The 12,931-nt window shown below is 48.5% G+C and overlaps 1 protein-coding gene across 1 annotated transcript in view; it reads right to left on the minus strand.

Annotated features, from left to right (window-relative positions):
- Nucleotides 1–11,234, minus strand: part of LOC104627631 (axin-1-like) — a gene marked incomplete at its 5' end in the record, with an annotated part of 24,771 nt that extends 13,537 nt beyond the window's left edge. Inside the window, 3 exons of the mRNA XM_010295958.1 lie at nucleotides 2,737–2,874; nucleotides 10,783–10,879; nucleotides 11,110–11,234. Coding sequence (XP_010294260.1) covers nucleotides 2,737–2,874; nucleotides 10,783–10,879; nucleotides 11,110–11,234 — 360 coding nt within the window. The remainder of the gene's footprint in view (nucleotides 1–2,736; nucleotides 2,875–10,782; nucleotides 10,880–11,109) is intronic.
- Between the last annotated feature and the right edge of the window lie 1,697 nt (nucleotides 11,235–12,931).

A 12,931-nucleotide genomic window follows, 5' to 3' on the forward strand; every position in this document is an offset into this window, starting at 1 on the left:
GTGCCATAACCACTAGATGGTGCTTTGTTGACATAATATTGTCAGAAAGCTCGTCCATCCGCTCCCACCACAAGCAGCAGCAGTTAAGAGAGATGCAGGCTTCAACTTTGCTGACTGTCTGCTGAGCTATATTTACGCCCCAGCAAGGCTGGGGGTGGCCTTCCCTTTGAATTAGGAGGCTGAGATCTGGACCGATGAGGTATGGGCAAGCGATACCTCCTCCTCTGCCTTCTCCCAGTCCCACCCATCAGGCTGCCGCTGGTCGGTAGGGCAAAAGAGCTCACCTAACCACGAGCACGTTTTTGATCATCACGCAAATGACTTCCCTCTCTAGTTAGGCAATGCTTTATATTCAAACAGCGAGAACCTCAGCAGTGGCTTTGCTCCTCCTGGCTTATTCTCAATTTGCTCAGTTCAGACAAAGATCGGAGTAAGTATCAGAAGTATGATGTGATACTGCAGCTTCCACGCATGGACACAAGGCTGAAGTGGCTCAAAAAGTAATAAGGGAACACGCGTGTCCTCTAATCCTCTCCCACATTGCTCAGAATAATTAATGAATTCAGAGTTTGCTTTTTTTAAAAAAAAACAGAAATCTTACAGTCTTTTCAGTAAGGGGCATTTGGCTTTAAATCAGATGCCTCTTCGTGATGTTACTGTATGATGTGGCTTTGAAAGGGAACCTGCAGGCAGCTCAGTATGGGGGAGAAAAATTCTTTTTTCCTAGCTTCTGCAAAATATTTCCAGCTTCTCTGCTAAGCTGATAACTGCCTAGTGTGACTAACACTCGTGGTTTTCCCTGTGCTGCTGTTCAGTGAGCCATGCAGACCTGGTAGGAGGTTACCCTGTTGTCCTGGTGCTCAGGTCATAGAAAAAAACCCTGTGATCTATCAGGATTCAAGCTCTCATCTTGCTGATACCAGCAGCTCCTGCACCTTAAGTGCTGACCTAAAAAAGCTACAATTGCTTACCCTGAGTTCTTCTTGAACGGCTAATGCCAGATGCCAGCTAGTCAATGAAATACATTCTGGAGACAGCAAAAAGGTTTAATATATAGCATTAGTGGGAGTCCTGGGCTTAAAAATAGATTTAAGTCACACAAAAATGTGTTTAAACAGACTTAAATTTATTCTCTGGCACATAGGTATTTGCTGATTTTATGGTATTGCTACTGGCAGCTTCTTCAAGGAAGCAGAGGGCTGGGATAATGTAGTCTGGTACAGGTGGGGGTGGCCACGGAGCCACAGGAAGGAGAGGAAGAGAAGGAGGAAGAGTGCTCTAGGACTGTGTTAGCAGAAAGTGCTGCTGGTTTCATTGGCCTTGCCTAGAAAGCAATAGGTACCAGAGAGGAAAATGGACCAATTCCAGAAGAACAGGAATCTAATCACAAAATAGCTCCTCACTGGCCTTTTCGGGCTGGATGCGGGACGCAGATGTGCAGGGAGTTTGCTGGACATCACTTGGAGTTGGAAGGAAGCTTACCGAGCCCTCCACTTCCTCGCTTCTCCACGTTTGAAATACAGATGTCATTTAAAGCAAATAGTACAACCTACAGCTCTTTTTCTGTCTAAAGGTGAACACTTAAACACACTGATGAATATTTAAAAACACTGTAATGGGGCTGAAGGGTCTGCCCTCGAGCCCCAGAGGTTCAGCTTCTCCGAAACACAGAGCTAGCCAAGACAGGCACCAACACCTCTGCTGCGAGGGGAGCCGCGGGTTACTAAGCACAGAGCCTTGGCCTCAGGGCCACGGCAGCTATTAACTGCAGAGACTCACAATTTCTTCACACAGGGATGTAGTTACACTGACATTAGTGACCTTCAGTAACACTGTGGTGTCCTCTGAAAACCCTCCTGTATCCCCAGCACAAAATGAACAGGTAGCTGTGAGATGCAGTATCTCAGAAGAAAAAATACGGTGTGAATACTGCTGAACAGGGTGTCTCACACAGGCAATACTAGACGACCAATACCTCATTCTCTCCCTTTTGGAGCTTGTTGTGGAGCTAAAGGCCTTACACGCTTCCCTTGGTTCATCTACCAAGTCCTCAAGCTCTGAAGGGCCCCAGCGGTACCAGGGCTCGCAGCATGCGGTGCCATGGGCTGGGTTTCCCCAGCCATCCACGTGGAGTCACAGTGTGTTTCTCTGGCCAGGAGAGAGTTTTTGGATGCTACACCTGATCAGTTGCAAATTTCCTAGCGCTGTGCTAGGCACTGATGGGCAGAACCCTTTTGGTTGTGGTAGAAACAGCCTGGTAGCAAACACAAACACCTCCAAGCATAACATCACCTGCCATCTGGTTACTATTTGTGGGGGAAATAGGGATCACACAAGACCCCACAGGGGCAGGTGAACCCCTGTTACACAGTCCCCATCCTTGCTTGGAAGGGAGTGCTCACAAAGTCAGGAGAGCGAGGGTGCCAAAGATGATGATGGAGAGCACCCACAGCCCCTAACTGGTGGCAGAAGTAGGTGCTGCTGTGCCATAGCTGGTATCTTACAGCAGGAAGGGAGAGCTGAAGCTCACAGAGCCCTGCATGGATGGGGGAACAGCACTGTGGAAGCTCCTGGGGCACAGGGAGCCTCCAGGAGCCCCCGTGCAAGCGATGACCATGGCTGCTGGCGCAGGGAAGTGGTCACCCCGCTTGCTTCTACAGCAGGTGAAAGCTCCCTGTGGTGTAGAGCACGCAGACAGGCTCCCGGGCTGGTGGAGGGCGTAAGAAGGTTACTAACCGCTCGAACGCGTTTAAGGCGCTCCTCTAATTTCTCCTCTGCTTCACGTTCCTTTTGTACTTCCTCCAAACGATTGATCAGTTCTGCAGCAAACTTCTCTGGTTCGACGTGGATATCCTTTGGCATTCGGTATGTACGCTGGAGGAAAAACACACCGGAGGTTAGCAAAAGATGCAGAAAAAAAATCACACGTTTATTTTGGAGGCTTCGATAACTGGAAATGCCAGTCGTTCCGGTGGGGATTGAGGGAGGATGGGCTGGCTGACGCATAGGACCGAGGGGCTGGAAGCTGAGCCACCGTCACCACGAGCTCCCTGGCTGGCACCAGCTCCACACATCGCTCCACGTAAGGGAAAGGTTTTCTGGAGCCACAATTCAACAAGCCCTTTTTGGCACCAAACTCCGCTTTGGGATGGATGTGCTTGCTTTTCTCTCAATGTACACATGGTCAACAGGAATACACGCTGGTCTCAAAGGGTGGGAAAAGGACGTACAGACAAACCTCTCAAAAGTCATGCTTACAGTAGTGATGCTTTCACCTTGACAGAAAGGAGGACTCTTACGCGCACTTACTCAGCTTAGCCTAGGTGGATCAGCGTGTGCCGGTCAATCTCTGCAAATCTAGCCCATAGCCACAGAAAGGAGTGGAAATCCTGTCACTTCCAAGACATCTTACTTCACTCCATCTTCTGTTACAACCCAGCCCGGCCACAAAAGGCCATGATTCCCACAAAGCATCCTCTCTTACCAGAAGATCCTGCAGGATTGCATCTCAGCTCTTGAGAGCCGTGCAACGATCTCCTGCTTGCTTCATCAATACAGCAACCTTACAAGTGCAGAGATCACATTTTTCTACTTGCTTTGGGTGAACAAATGAATATTTATGGAAGTTCAAGGGCATTCTTGGTTCCTTATGCTGAGTTACTTTGTCCCTAAATTCCTGAGCTCTGGGATAAGAAGTTCATGTAGTGAAGTATGAAGCTATCAGCCACTGTATTTTTCCCCTCATTTTTATCCCTTCTGCATTATTTTTTAAAATAGTAGTCAAAACAAAATGACACAACAGAGATAAAAATTTGATTTGGAGGAAAAACATATGGAAAATTCAACAGTATCAAAACCTGCATTCAAATATTTCAATACCAACATGAGAGAAATATACATTCTATGGGACCAGCGATAAAATTAAATGTGAAGACATGAGAAAATTCATAGCAAAAGAACAAATACAGTACCAGAGGCAGACATCAAGCTTGAAATCTTTAAAGGAGCATGAGAGACCACCTGAGTTTACTCCAGACCAGCCAAAAGATCAATGCAGAAGACTAAAATAATGCTTTGCCTCAAAACCTGACAAAAGTATGCAAATCATATCGGTTTTTCTCTGTCAGCTGCTGAGTGGAAGGCAGGGGAAGAAAAATAGAGGCATGCTACTGACGGCACCGAGAAGCTGAAGACATCTTTTATGACACCCAAGTTGGGCTGCAGAGGTCTCGGTTAAAGCGCCGCTTGTTTTCTTTGCCGAGAGCAAGACCCAGCCAGCAAATCTCAACTCCAGTGCTCACTTGCGGTCGCCTTCTCCTCCGCGCCGTACGGTGCTGGGCGGCAGCGTCCCTGGGGATGCCTGCGGACACGATGCGGCTTCGCAGCCAAAAGGACTGCCTGCTCTAGCACTCGGCTTTCCGTGACAAGCAGAGGGACTGACAGCTCCACCTGAAGCTGTCCCAGGCAGGACTGACCCATCCGGGCCGGGAGCAGCCCCAAACCACCATCCCCTTCATCCAGGGATGCAACCGCTGGAGAGGACACGGTACGTGTGAGCTACCAGGTGGCTCCCACCCTGGGATGACACAGTCTTTGCTGCCACCAGGACCTCCAGCCCTGCAAATCAATGGCCTATATTAAAAAGAAACAGAGCAGAAAAAAATTTTCATCAACAAAAATGATGTTTAGTCTTGAAATATTGGCACAAGGGCCAAAGTGGCATGCTTCGTCCCACCATCTGGACCTTGTGCTCTCCAGAAATGGGCCCCAGAAGTGCTCCATCATGGGGGAAGATGTGGCAGAGCTTGCCCTGTTCCTCCCTGGGGAGCTTGCAGGATCCAAGTGATGTTTCCCCATTCCACCTGCATAGCCCAGGGGAGCACTTCTGGCTAAGGGAGTCTGCTTTCATCAGAAACCCCAAACGCATGACCACCACCATCCATCCCATGAGGCAGCACCAGCGATTCCAGAAGAGGGAAATCTCTCCCTCGCCCGACAAGTCGCAACCCGCCGGATGATGTGTTCACTCCCTCCTACCACCTCAGACATGCCAACTCTCCCTGCGGTTGTTTATATGATGGCAGCACCAGGCCCTGATCCGTTAGAAACTTAATGAGCCTAATGAGAGGCAGCTCGGCACGCAGCAGTTACACTTTTGGGTCTCCCCATTGAAGCTACCGCAGTGGCTTCCATAGCAAAGCAGAACCTTTATTTTCATAGCCTTTGATGCAATGCAGGATCCCAAACCAAAGTCCCTCCCAAGCCCCCAGAAGCAGCAGGTGCAAAGGTTGAAGTTTGCTAACCTGCATGTTCAAGTCCTGTCAAAGTAAGGTGGTTCTCTCCAGGCCCAGCAACGCCTAAGGACCACAGCTCCATCTCTAATGATGATCTGAAGACATTCAGGGCCACTGCTGTATCCAGGGAACTGGAGATAGGATGATTTTGGTCTTTTACAACTAATAATTCAGCTTGTTTAACCACAGTCTCTCAAAGTCTGGAGGTGATTGAAGCTCAACTACAGAAATGAAAATAATCGAACCCAAGAATCTTTAGGATGAACTCATCTTCCTGTCTCTTTGATAAACTGCTGCATCTGCAAAACCCACTGCCCCGTCCTTGGGCCGCTCCACTCAGCACAACAGCTTGCAGAGGTCCTCAGCAGCCCGTTCAAGGGTGCAAGATGCAGTGCCCTCTGTGAAGCCATCTCTGCAAGGGTCTTTCTGACCATCCAAGTTCAGTGCAGCCAAAATAAACCTCACTTCACGCCACAGATACTGGCTGCACGTGCCCTACGTTGTCCTGGCAGGTACCTGTAACGGTGACTCGCCGAAAGCTGGCAAGCACGATGATGCTCTGAACGTTGCCATGGGTCTGACTTTATTCCTAGCTCAAAGGATGAGCTACACAGAATTCCCCAAAACTAACAGTATCGCAGAAGAACGAATGGCAAATTCCTTGTCCTGAAACAATACGGGTAACTGCTGAGGGCTCGCTCTGCCTCCCTGGACAGCAACCATGGACTGCATTGACCCGGTTCAAAAGGCTCAACACAACAAAGTGTTTGAAACTTTTCTCAAATGATGGGTCTGACTTTGGAAGGGAGACATGCTCCATCAAAAACCAGCCAGGCTGAGCCTGTGCCCAAGGAGGATCCTTCAGGGCTTCAGGATTTTGTACGTGCCTCTGGCTTTCTGTGGGCATACAGGGCCGTGCCAAGCGAGTCGTAAAGAAGATGTTTATTGTTCTGAAGTCGGAAGGGCTCTGAATGCTTTTGTTCCAAGTAAAGAGTGGAGCACTCTCCAAGAGCTGGCTGGTTTTGGAGGATCCAGCCCTCCAGTCTGGACCAGAATGAGACCTCTGGCCATTCTGGGTCAACAATTCAGCCCTTAATTTTAAAGAATTGTTTTATCTACAGCTGTTTTAGCTAATGTTTTATTTAATTATCTATCTACTTTTATTTAATGCCACTAGTTCAGACAGGTCTGTCCAGAATCAAACCATGACGAGTTGGGGAAGTTGCAGAGAACAACGGACGGGAGGCTGAGTGCCAGATGGGTTGGCAAGAAAGAAATTGCTTGAACTGGTCTGGGTGGAGCAATCTTTCCTAATGACAGCTGTGAGGAAGGATTTCTTGGGGTATCTATCACCAGAACACTGTCCTCTGTCTTTGACTTGTAAAGTGTCCAAAGCTCTGGTACCTTTGGGAAGAAGCAGCCTGTTAAGAACATGCGAGACACACAAGCTCTCCAGCAGTTCCTTTTAGCACCTGCTGTAACATTTTCTCCTCCTTTTCTAAGAGCCAATAGAGAGGGAGTTGCCTGGGTTTTGCTTGAAGATGCAGGTCTTGAGTTTTGATGGATTTCACCTTCCCTGAGAAACTGAGGTTTGAAGATCAAGTTGCACATCAGAACACACCGGCATCCTAAGTATGTGGTTTAACTATGATGTATACATGAAAAGGCTGAAAGTGAATAATCTCACTGCGGCTTGCGGGTTTCCCTTGGGAAGAATAAACCTCAATTGCTCTGAGATGAAATAGCAAGTTTTCCAATGTTATCACTGGGTAGAAGTCTCTAACCAGCCCCAGGGATACACGGGCTGGGCTGAACCGTTTCTGACAGATCTGACTGGGCTGGTGTTGCTAAATCTCCCTCTTCTACAGGAGGTTTGATGCCTCCATGATGCTTGAGTGGCTGATGTTAGATCAAAGGTCAGTCCTGGAGGTGAAATGAAGATGGCAGGCTAGAAAACCAAAGAGAAAAGAACTTCTGAACGTCCACATTTCCCAGATTAATAATGCGTTCCACTGTGAGATATGTTTTTAAAGGATAAATGGTGTTTCCATACCAGAAACAATTGTGGCAGAGCTCATGGATAACTGCATTTCAGCATCCACTCTAGCAGCATTCAGGGATTAGCACAGAGTCCCGCTGCTGCAAGGAGTTTGAGGAAAAAGGCATAAAACAGCTGATGGGAATTCTGAGCAGGTTCCCAACTTGCAGGAGCAGAAAGCTCATTTAGCTGTAGTTACCCAGGCAGCACGGGACCAGGGCTCCTCCTGTACACTCCTCACTCTTACAGCATTGCAGAGTGGTCACTCAAAATCTTCTGTTCCACTCAAGAACACTATGGAAGCCACCTCTGCACAGAGGAGATCCTTCTGGGAAAGTTCAGCAATCAGCCTGACCCACTCTGCTGCCACTTTTACTTTTTTTCTTCTCGTGTCCATAGTGTAAAGAGCTGCAGCTTCCTCGGCTGCGGGGCAGGACAGGGGAGCTCCGACCCGATGATCAAACTACAGCAAGAGCATCACAAAATGGCCTCTTTATGCAGTTAAACAAACAAACAAAAAGGGAATCCCAAGTCTTAATGCTTGAGGTTGGATTTTTCTGAATTTGTTGGGAAAACGGAGCATCTCCCATCCTCTCCTGGGAACGGATGAATGCCAGGGCCAGGCTAAATACTGTGCGATAGCACAGGTACGGCCTTGCATTCTCCGGGCTTTCACCCTTCCTCTGGGAACCTGCTTTCTCTTTCCTTCCTTGGTGCTCCAAGACTCTCCTCAAATCCGAGAGAGAGGTGGAAAACCACATGAAAAGCAACACTCACCCGCCGCAAAATGGGTTCCTGCGAGAGGCACAAAATGAAGGGCTCGTTGCTTGCTAGAGACCTTCACCCACAGCATTCCTGGGCAGAGTGCCATTTCACAAAACACAACTTTCTCCAAACTTACCAAGCACTGGTGAGTTTGTAAGTGGGGAACATGCAGAACACAGCCATCCACGCACCAAGATCTCCTGCTGCATAGCAGGGCATCCTACACAACCAGCACACGCCTTCGTTATTCGGAGGCAGCACAGCTGTGGAAACTAGCGGGCGGTCTCCTATGAACATATAATCACTACAGTTTATAGCTTCTGGACCTAACTAAAAGTGCTGCTATGAAAAGCAATGTTAAGTTCTTTCAAAATTTTGCATAATAGCCCCATAACTCATTTGTAAGGGAACAGTAAGGTCTCCAAAGGACTTCTGAAACGACTTTTCGGAAGTAGGAGGTTCTCTACTATCATTAGGAAAACATGCCATGCATTCTGCAAGCTCTATCAGCACGGACTCTGGCTACACCCGTTAGCTGTGAGTCCATAAAGACCTTCACTCAAAGGCTGCAATTTAGTCATTGCTACATGTTTAAAAGCAACGCTAACCGCCAGGTCCGGGCAGCTGGGAGACTGCTCTAGCTACGGGCTGCAAGATAGCCTAACCGCCGGCTTCGGAAAGTAGCACTTGAAGAAACATTTGCGTGGCTCCTTGCTAATTGGGGAGGTTTAATTCAATAAGCGTGCAGTTAGAGGTGATTTTAAAAGACTAACTTTATAACATTTCACACTGGTGTTGTCAAAACATATTGTCTAATTACCTTCTCCTTTCTTGGCTGATTGATAAGCGAGGGCAGAGCAGTGCCTCTCTGAAGTCGATGCCAATTCTGTGTCAGTAATTGGCTGGCAGAAGGTGCCAGAGTGTCTGAACTAAACTTTTATTCCCTGGAGAAAGACTAGAACTAACTCGACTTCTCAGTCCTCCGCTCCCATATAAATATGCGTCAAGATGCCTTTTTCCCCGGGACTTAAAATTACAGTGCAGAACCTAATGGGAACAGTGGATGTTTCACAAAAAAATCCTTGTGAAGCGTCTGTGTGTAGTTTAGGAGGAATATGTAATTCTAAAAGACCGTGTAGATAAGCAGGATAACATAAAAATTTATAAGCAGCAGGTGGCCAATTTAAACCTTGTTTTTTCCCTCCCTTTTTTAACTAGTTTCCAAAAAGGTCGATAAAATTTAATGCTAAGTAAAACTAATTAGCCTGCAAGGAACTGCTGCTGGCATGACACTTACTCAGTTCAACAAAAGAAATGTTTGGCAGATGGAAGTTCATTAAAGCACAGCTCACTATACATATTTAATGCTCCATACTCCGAGTTTATAACCTGCAGTTCACCGAGGCATTGCCAGTGCATACGATCGACAGAAAGCCACTATTATTTTCATCCAAAAGGTAAAGCCACTGACAAGCTTTGAAGTTGGAGAATATTCGCTTGGTAGTTCCCACTGTTGGGGAACAGCAACAACAACAACAACAAAAAAATAAAGGCCAAGCTTTCAAACTTCAACTCTAACAAAAGCCATGCTTACAGTAAGAACGGCATCAAGTGAAATAAAAAGGCACCCAGCCAGCCTTTTCAACAGCAACCACACTGGGAAAGCAACTGTGTGAAAAGAGAGGTGACTGAGCAAGGATGGCTAGTGAGCATCCGCAGCCAGGGCTTTTATTGTCAACCCAGTGATCAAAGCACAGGAGACCCTCTTAAATCTAAGGAAAATAATCTAATTTAAAAGACAAAACAAAGAGTGGTGGTTTTGGTTTCTTCTTTTTTTTTTTTTTTTAAATCAGATTAAAACAAGGGTGTATTTCTGCTGGTATTGTGCTGCTTTGAGCAGGCAGGATGAGAACAGCTGCGTCAAGTTTGAAGGCACTTCTGGAAAAAGCAGATGGAGGCTTCCCCCCCATCTGATTTGTGCTGGAGTCCAGCTGTCCAAAGGGGAAAGAAGCACCTTTATTCCCTGCTAGATATTAAATGTCACCTGTAACTTCTCACAGAAAGAAAATAATAATAAGCAGAGCTGCAGATGGTGCTGCAGAGCCCTAGCAGGTACGCTCATCTTCCAAAAGCTGTTTGCTTACCTGGAGCAACCAGGGAGACAGTATCACACGAATGAAATACTTAACACCTGCACCGCCTTTGCTCTCCTGCCTTGAACCCCCAGGTGGGCTTTGCCGAGTCCTCAAGAACAGGTTACAGCTCCCTTTGGCTGCCCAGAGCAGAAATACCGCTCAGGACAGTTGCATTTCGCCCCAGCTGACCTTGGCTGAGAGCTACATCAGCCTTCATGTCCAGTGGCCTCCTACACCTTCCACAAACACCTCCAGCTCACCCAAGGGCACGTAACCTGCTTGTGGGTAAATACCAGCCAGTGCTTTCACTCTCATCCAGGAGAAACAATCGGCTACTGACTGAACAGTTAAGAAAAATTACGTGTTTTGGGCAGCCCTGGATGCTGAGTTTGGCAGAAGGCTACCAAGCCCTTTCTTATCATGGTGTATTTCCATCGGAAAACATCCCCAAATGGATACAGCGCTAAGGGGAGCAAGCAGAGCAACTACACGCTAGAAATCTCACGTATTTTGCGTATTTACCTCTGGGGAAGGAGACAGCGCTACTTACAGGAATGTGAGGTAGTGGCACACGTCCATTTGCTTTGGCACTTTCTTGCATCTCTCTGCGATGCTGCTTTCGGAGTCTGTACGGTGGGATCCCATCTCTGCCGGAACAAAAGAACAACATGTCCTGCTTTAGCGGCTTTCTCCGACACATCACACTCATTTAAGCCTCGCCGCCACAGAGCGGCAGGTAGGAAACCTCTTTAAGATTGGAGAAAGGCTTTGCACGCCTGGGACGAGCGCAGCAGAACAAGCGGAATCTGTGCGGGGAACGACGCTCGCCCAGGTCCCGGCACCAGCAACACTGGCATCGGCTGCCGGGGGGACTCACATGGCGTCCGCCGGGTGCAGAGCGCGGCAGGGCGGCTGCGACCGCTGCCCTAGGCGGAGGGCAGGGAGGAGGACTTGGACGGCATCCTGGTACCTTTTATAGTTGGTTGCTTTCTGTAAAAGAGCCTGTAATGTACACAGTAAACCACAGGGCAGGCTAGGAGGGGGAGGAGGAGTGGGAGCTCAGTGAGCATCTACACCAAGAGGAACTCGGTGGAGGAACAAGGTATGTGTTTTTAAGGGAGCGTGACAACTTCTCAAATGCCTTATCAAAGCGAAGGGGTAGAGGCAAGGACCTGTGGTCCTGACGGACCGGCAGCTGGGTCCGTGGCTCTGCCACGAGCTGGGCGACGGGGCAGACGGCTCTGCCGAGCCGCGTGCAGCCCTTCTGCAAAGACGGGTGCACGTGGGTCCCCGTGACGGGAAGCCCGGGGGTCAGAGCCACCAGGCACCCCTCACGGCAAAGCAGTGCTGGCTGAGTATGACTTCAGGCGGAGGAAGGAACCGCGTGTTTGTTCTCACCGCTGCAAGCACCCCTTACAGCTGGGGATGAGGGGAGCGTGAGTGAAGTGGAGCCCAGTTATGAGATAAGGACACGGGCCCATCTCCTGGTGACACCGCGTTATTTTGAGAAAAATCCATGTATGGAAAAACAAACGCCAGCCTGCAGCCTGGCAATTTGGAGTTCTCTTTTTTTAGTTCACACGTTTCCCTGATTCAGTAACCTCTTGGGAAGGGCGTGCGACGCCACAGAAACGGGTGGAAACGAGCGGAGGGGTTCGGTTTGTGGCAAGCACCAAATAACTTCCACGCACACGTGCCTTCTCCTCCTAACGCCGCACCGCTCCCAGCACGGCAGAAGAGCCAGTCCCAGCTCATCTCACGACGACGAGATGTTTGCGCAGGCCAAATGTACTTAGCACCTACCCCCCTCCCCAACTGCCGAGCGCAGCTGCTTCTGGAGAACATAAGCCAAAGAGTTTAACGAGCAGGTTTTTAAAGTCGAGATGCCATTTGGCAAGGGAAGCGCGGTTTGTTGCGGTGTTTTGCCTGCAAAACCTCCCAAGTCACACGCGCTAGCCCGTGCGAGGACGGTCACCGCCAGCTCTCCGTGCCTGCTGCCCCGCTGGCTCCTGGAAACGCGGGCGCCGGAGAACCGCCACCAAATTACACCAGGAGGATGCAACGTCATGCAGTAACCCGAGCATTCAAAATTAAACACCATTAAAATAACATAAAACCCGTGATTAATGACAAGTGCTTTTTAGTAGGAAGACAAATGAGAGAAGGGAAAATTAGCGAGGCTAATTACAGCTCTGGCTAGTGGCTGCAGGTAACGCGGGAGGAGGAAGAGCGCGTCTGGGAGCATCACCTCCGCTGCGCCCGGCAGTGACACCTTACAGGGGCAGAGCAATTTCCCCAGGCGTTGCTATACCGACCGGCGATTACGGCAGCCTTCATTAGGCGGCGTCATTTTCTTTAAGACGAACCTCCATTTGAAAAATAACTTAGAATTCTGAGTCACAACGGCTACAGAGTTTCATCGCATCACGACGCGGCTCTTTCCAGGGTGGATGGCAACAAAACAACTGGCAATTTTTACAGGGGAAAAAAAAAATTATAAAAAAAGGTGGGGGATTAATTTAGCCATTGCTGGTTGGCATCAATAGACAACATTTTGTCTTAACCACTGCACAAAACCCGGGTGCCAGAACACAACTCGCACGCTAAAGCTGCACGGCCATTCGCGGGAAAAGCGGCATTATAAGGTGCGATTTTTTCTTTCTTTCTATCTTTTTTTTTTTTTTTTTTTTTTTTTTTCC

Source organism: Phaethon lepturus, unplaced genomic scaffold (genome assembly GCF_000687285.1).
Source record: "Phaethon lepturus isolate BGI_N335 unplaced genomic scaffold, ASM68728v1 scaffold30031, whole genome shotgun sequence".
Classification (NCBI taxonomy): Eukaryota; Metazoa; Chordata; class Aves; order Phaethontiformes; family Phaethontidae; genus Phaethon; species Phaethon lepturus.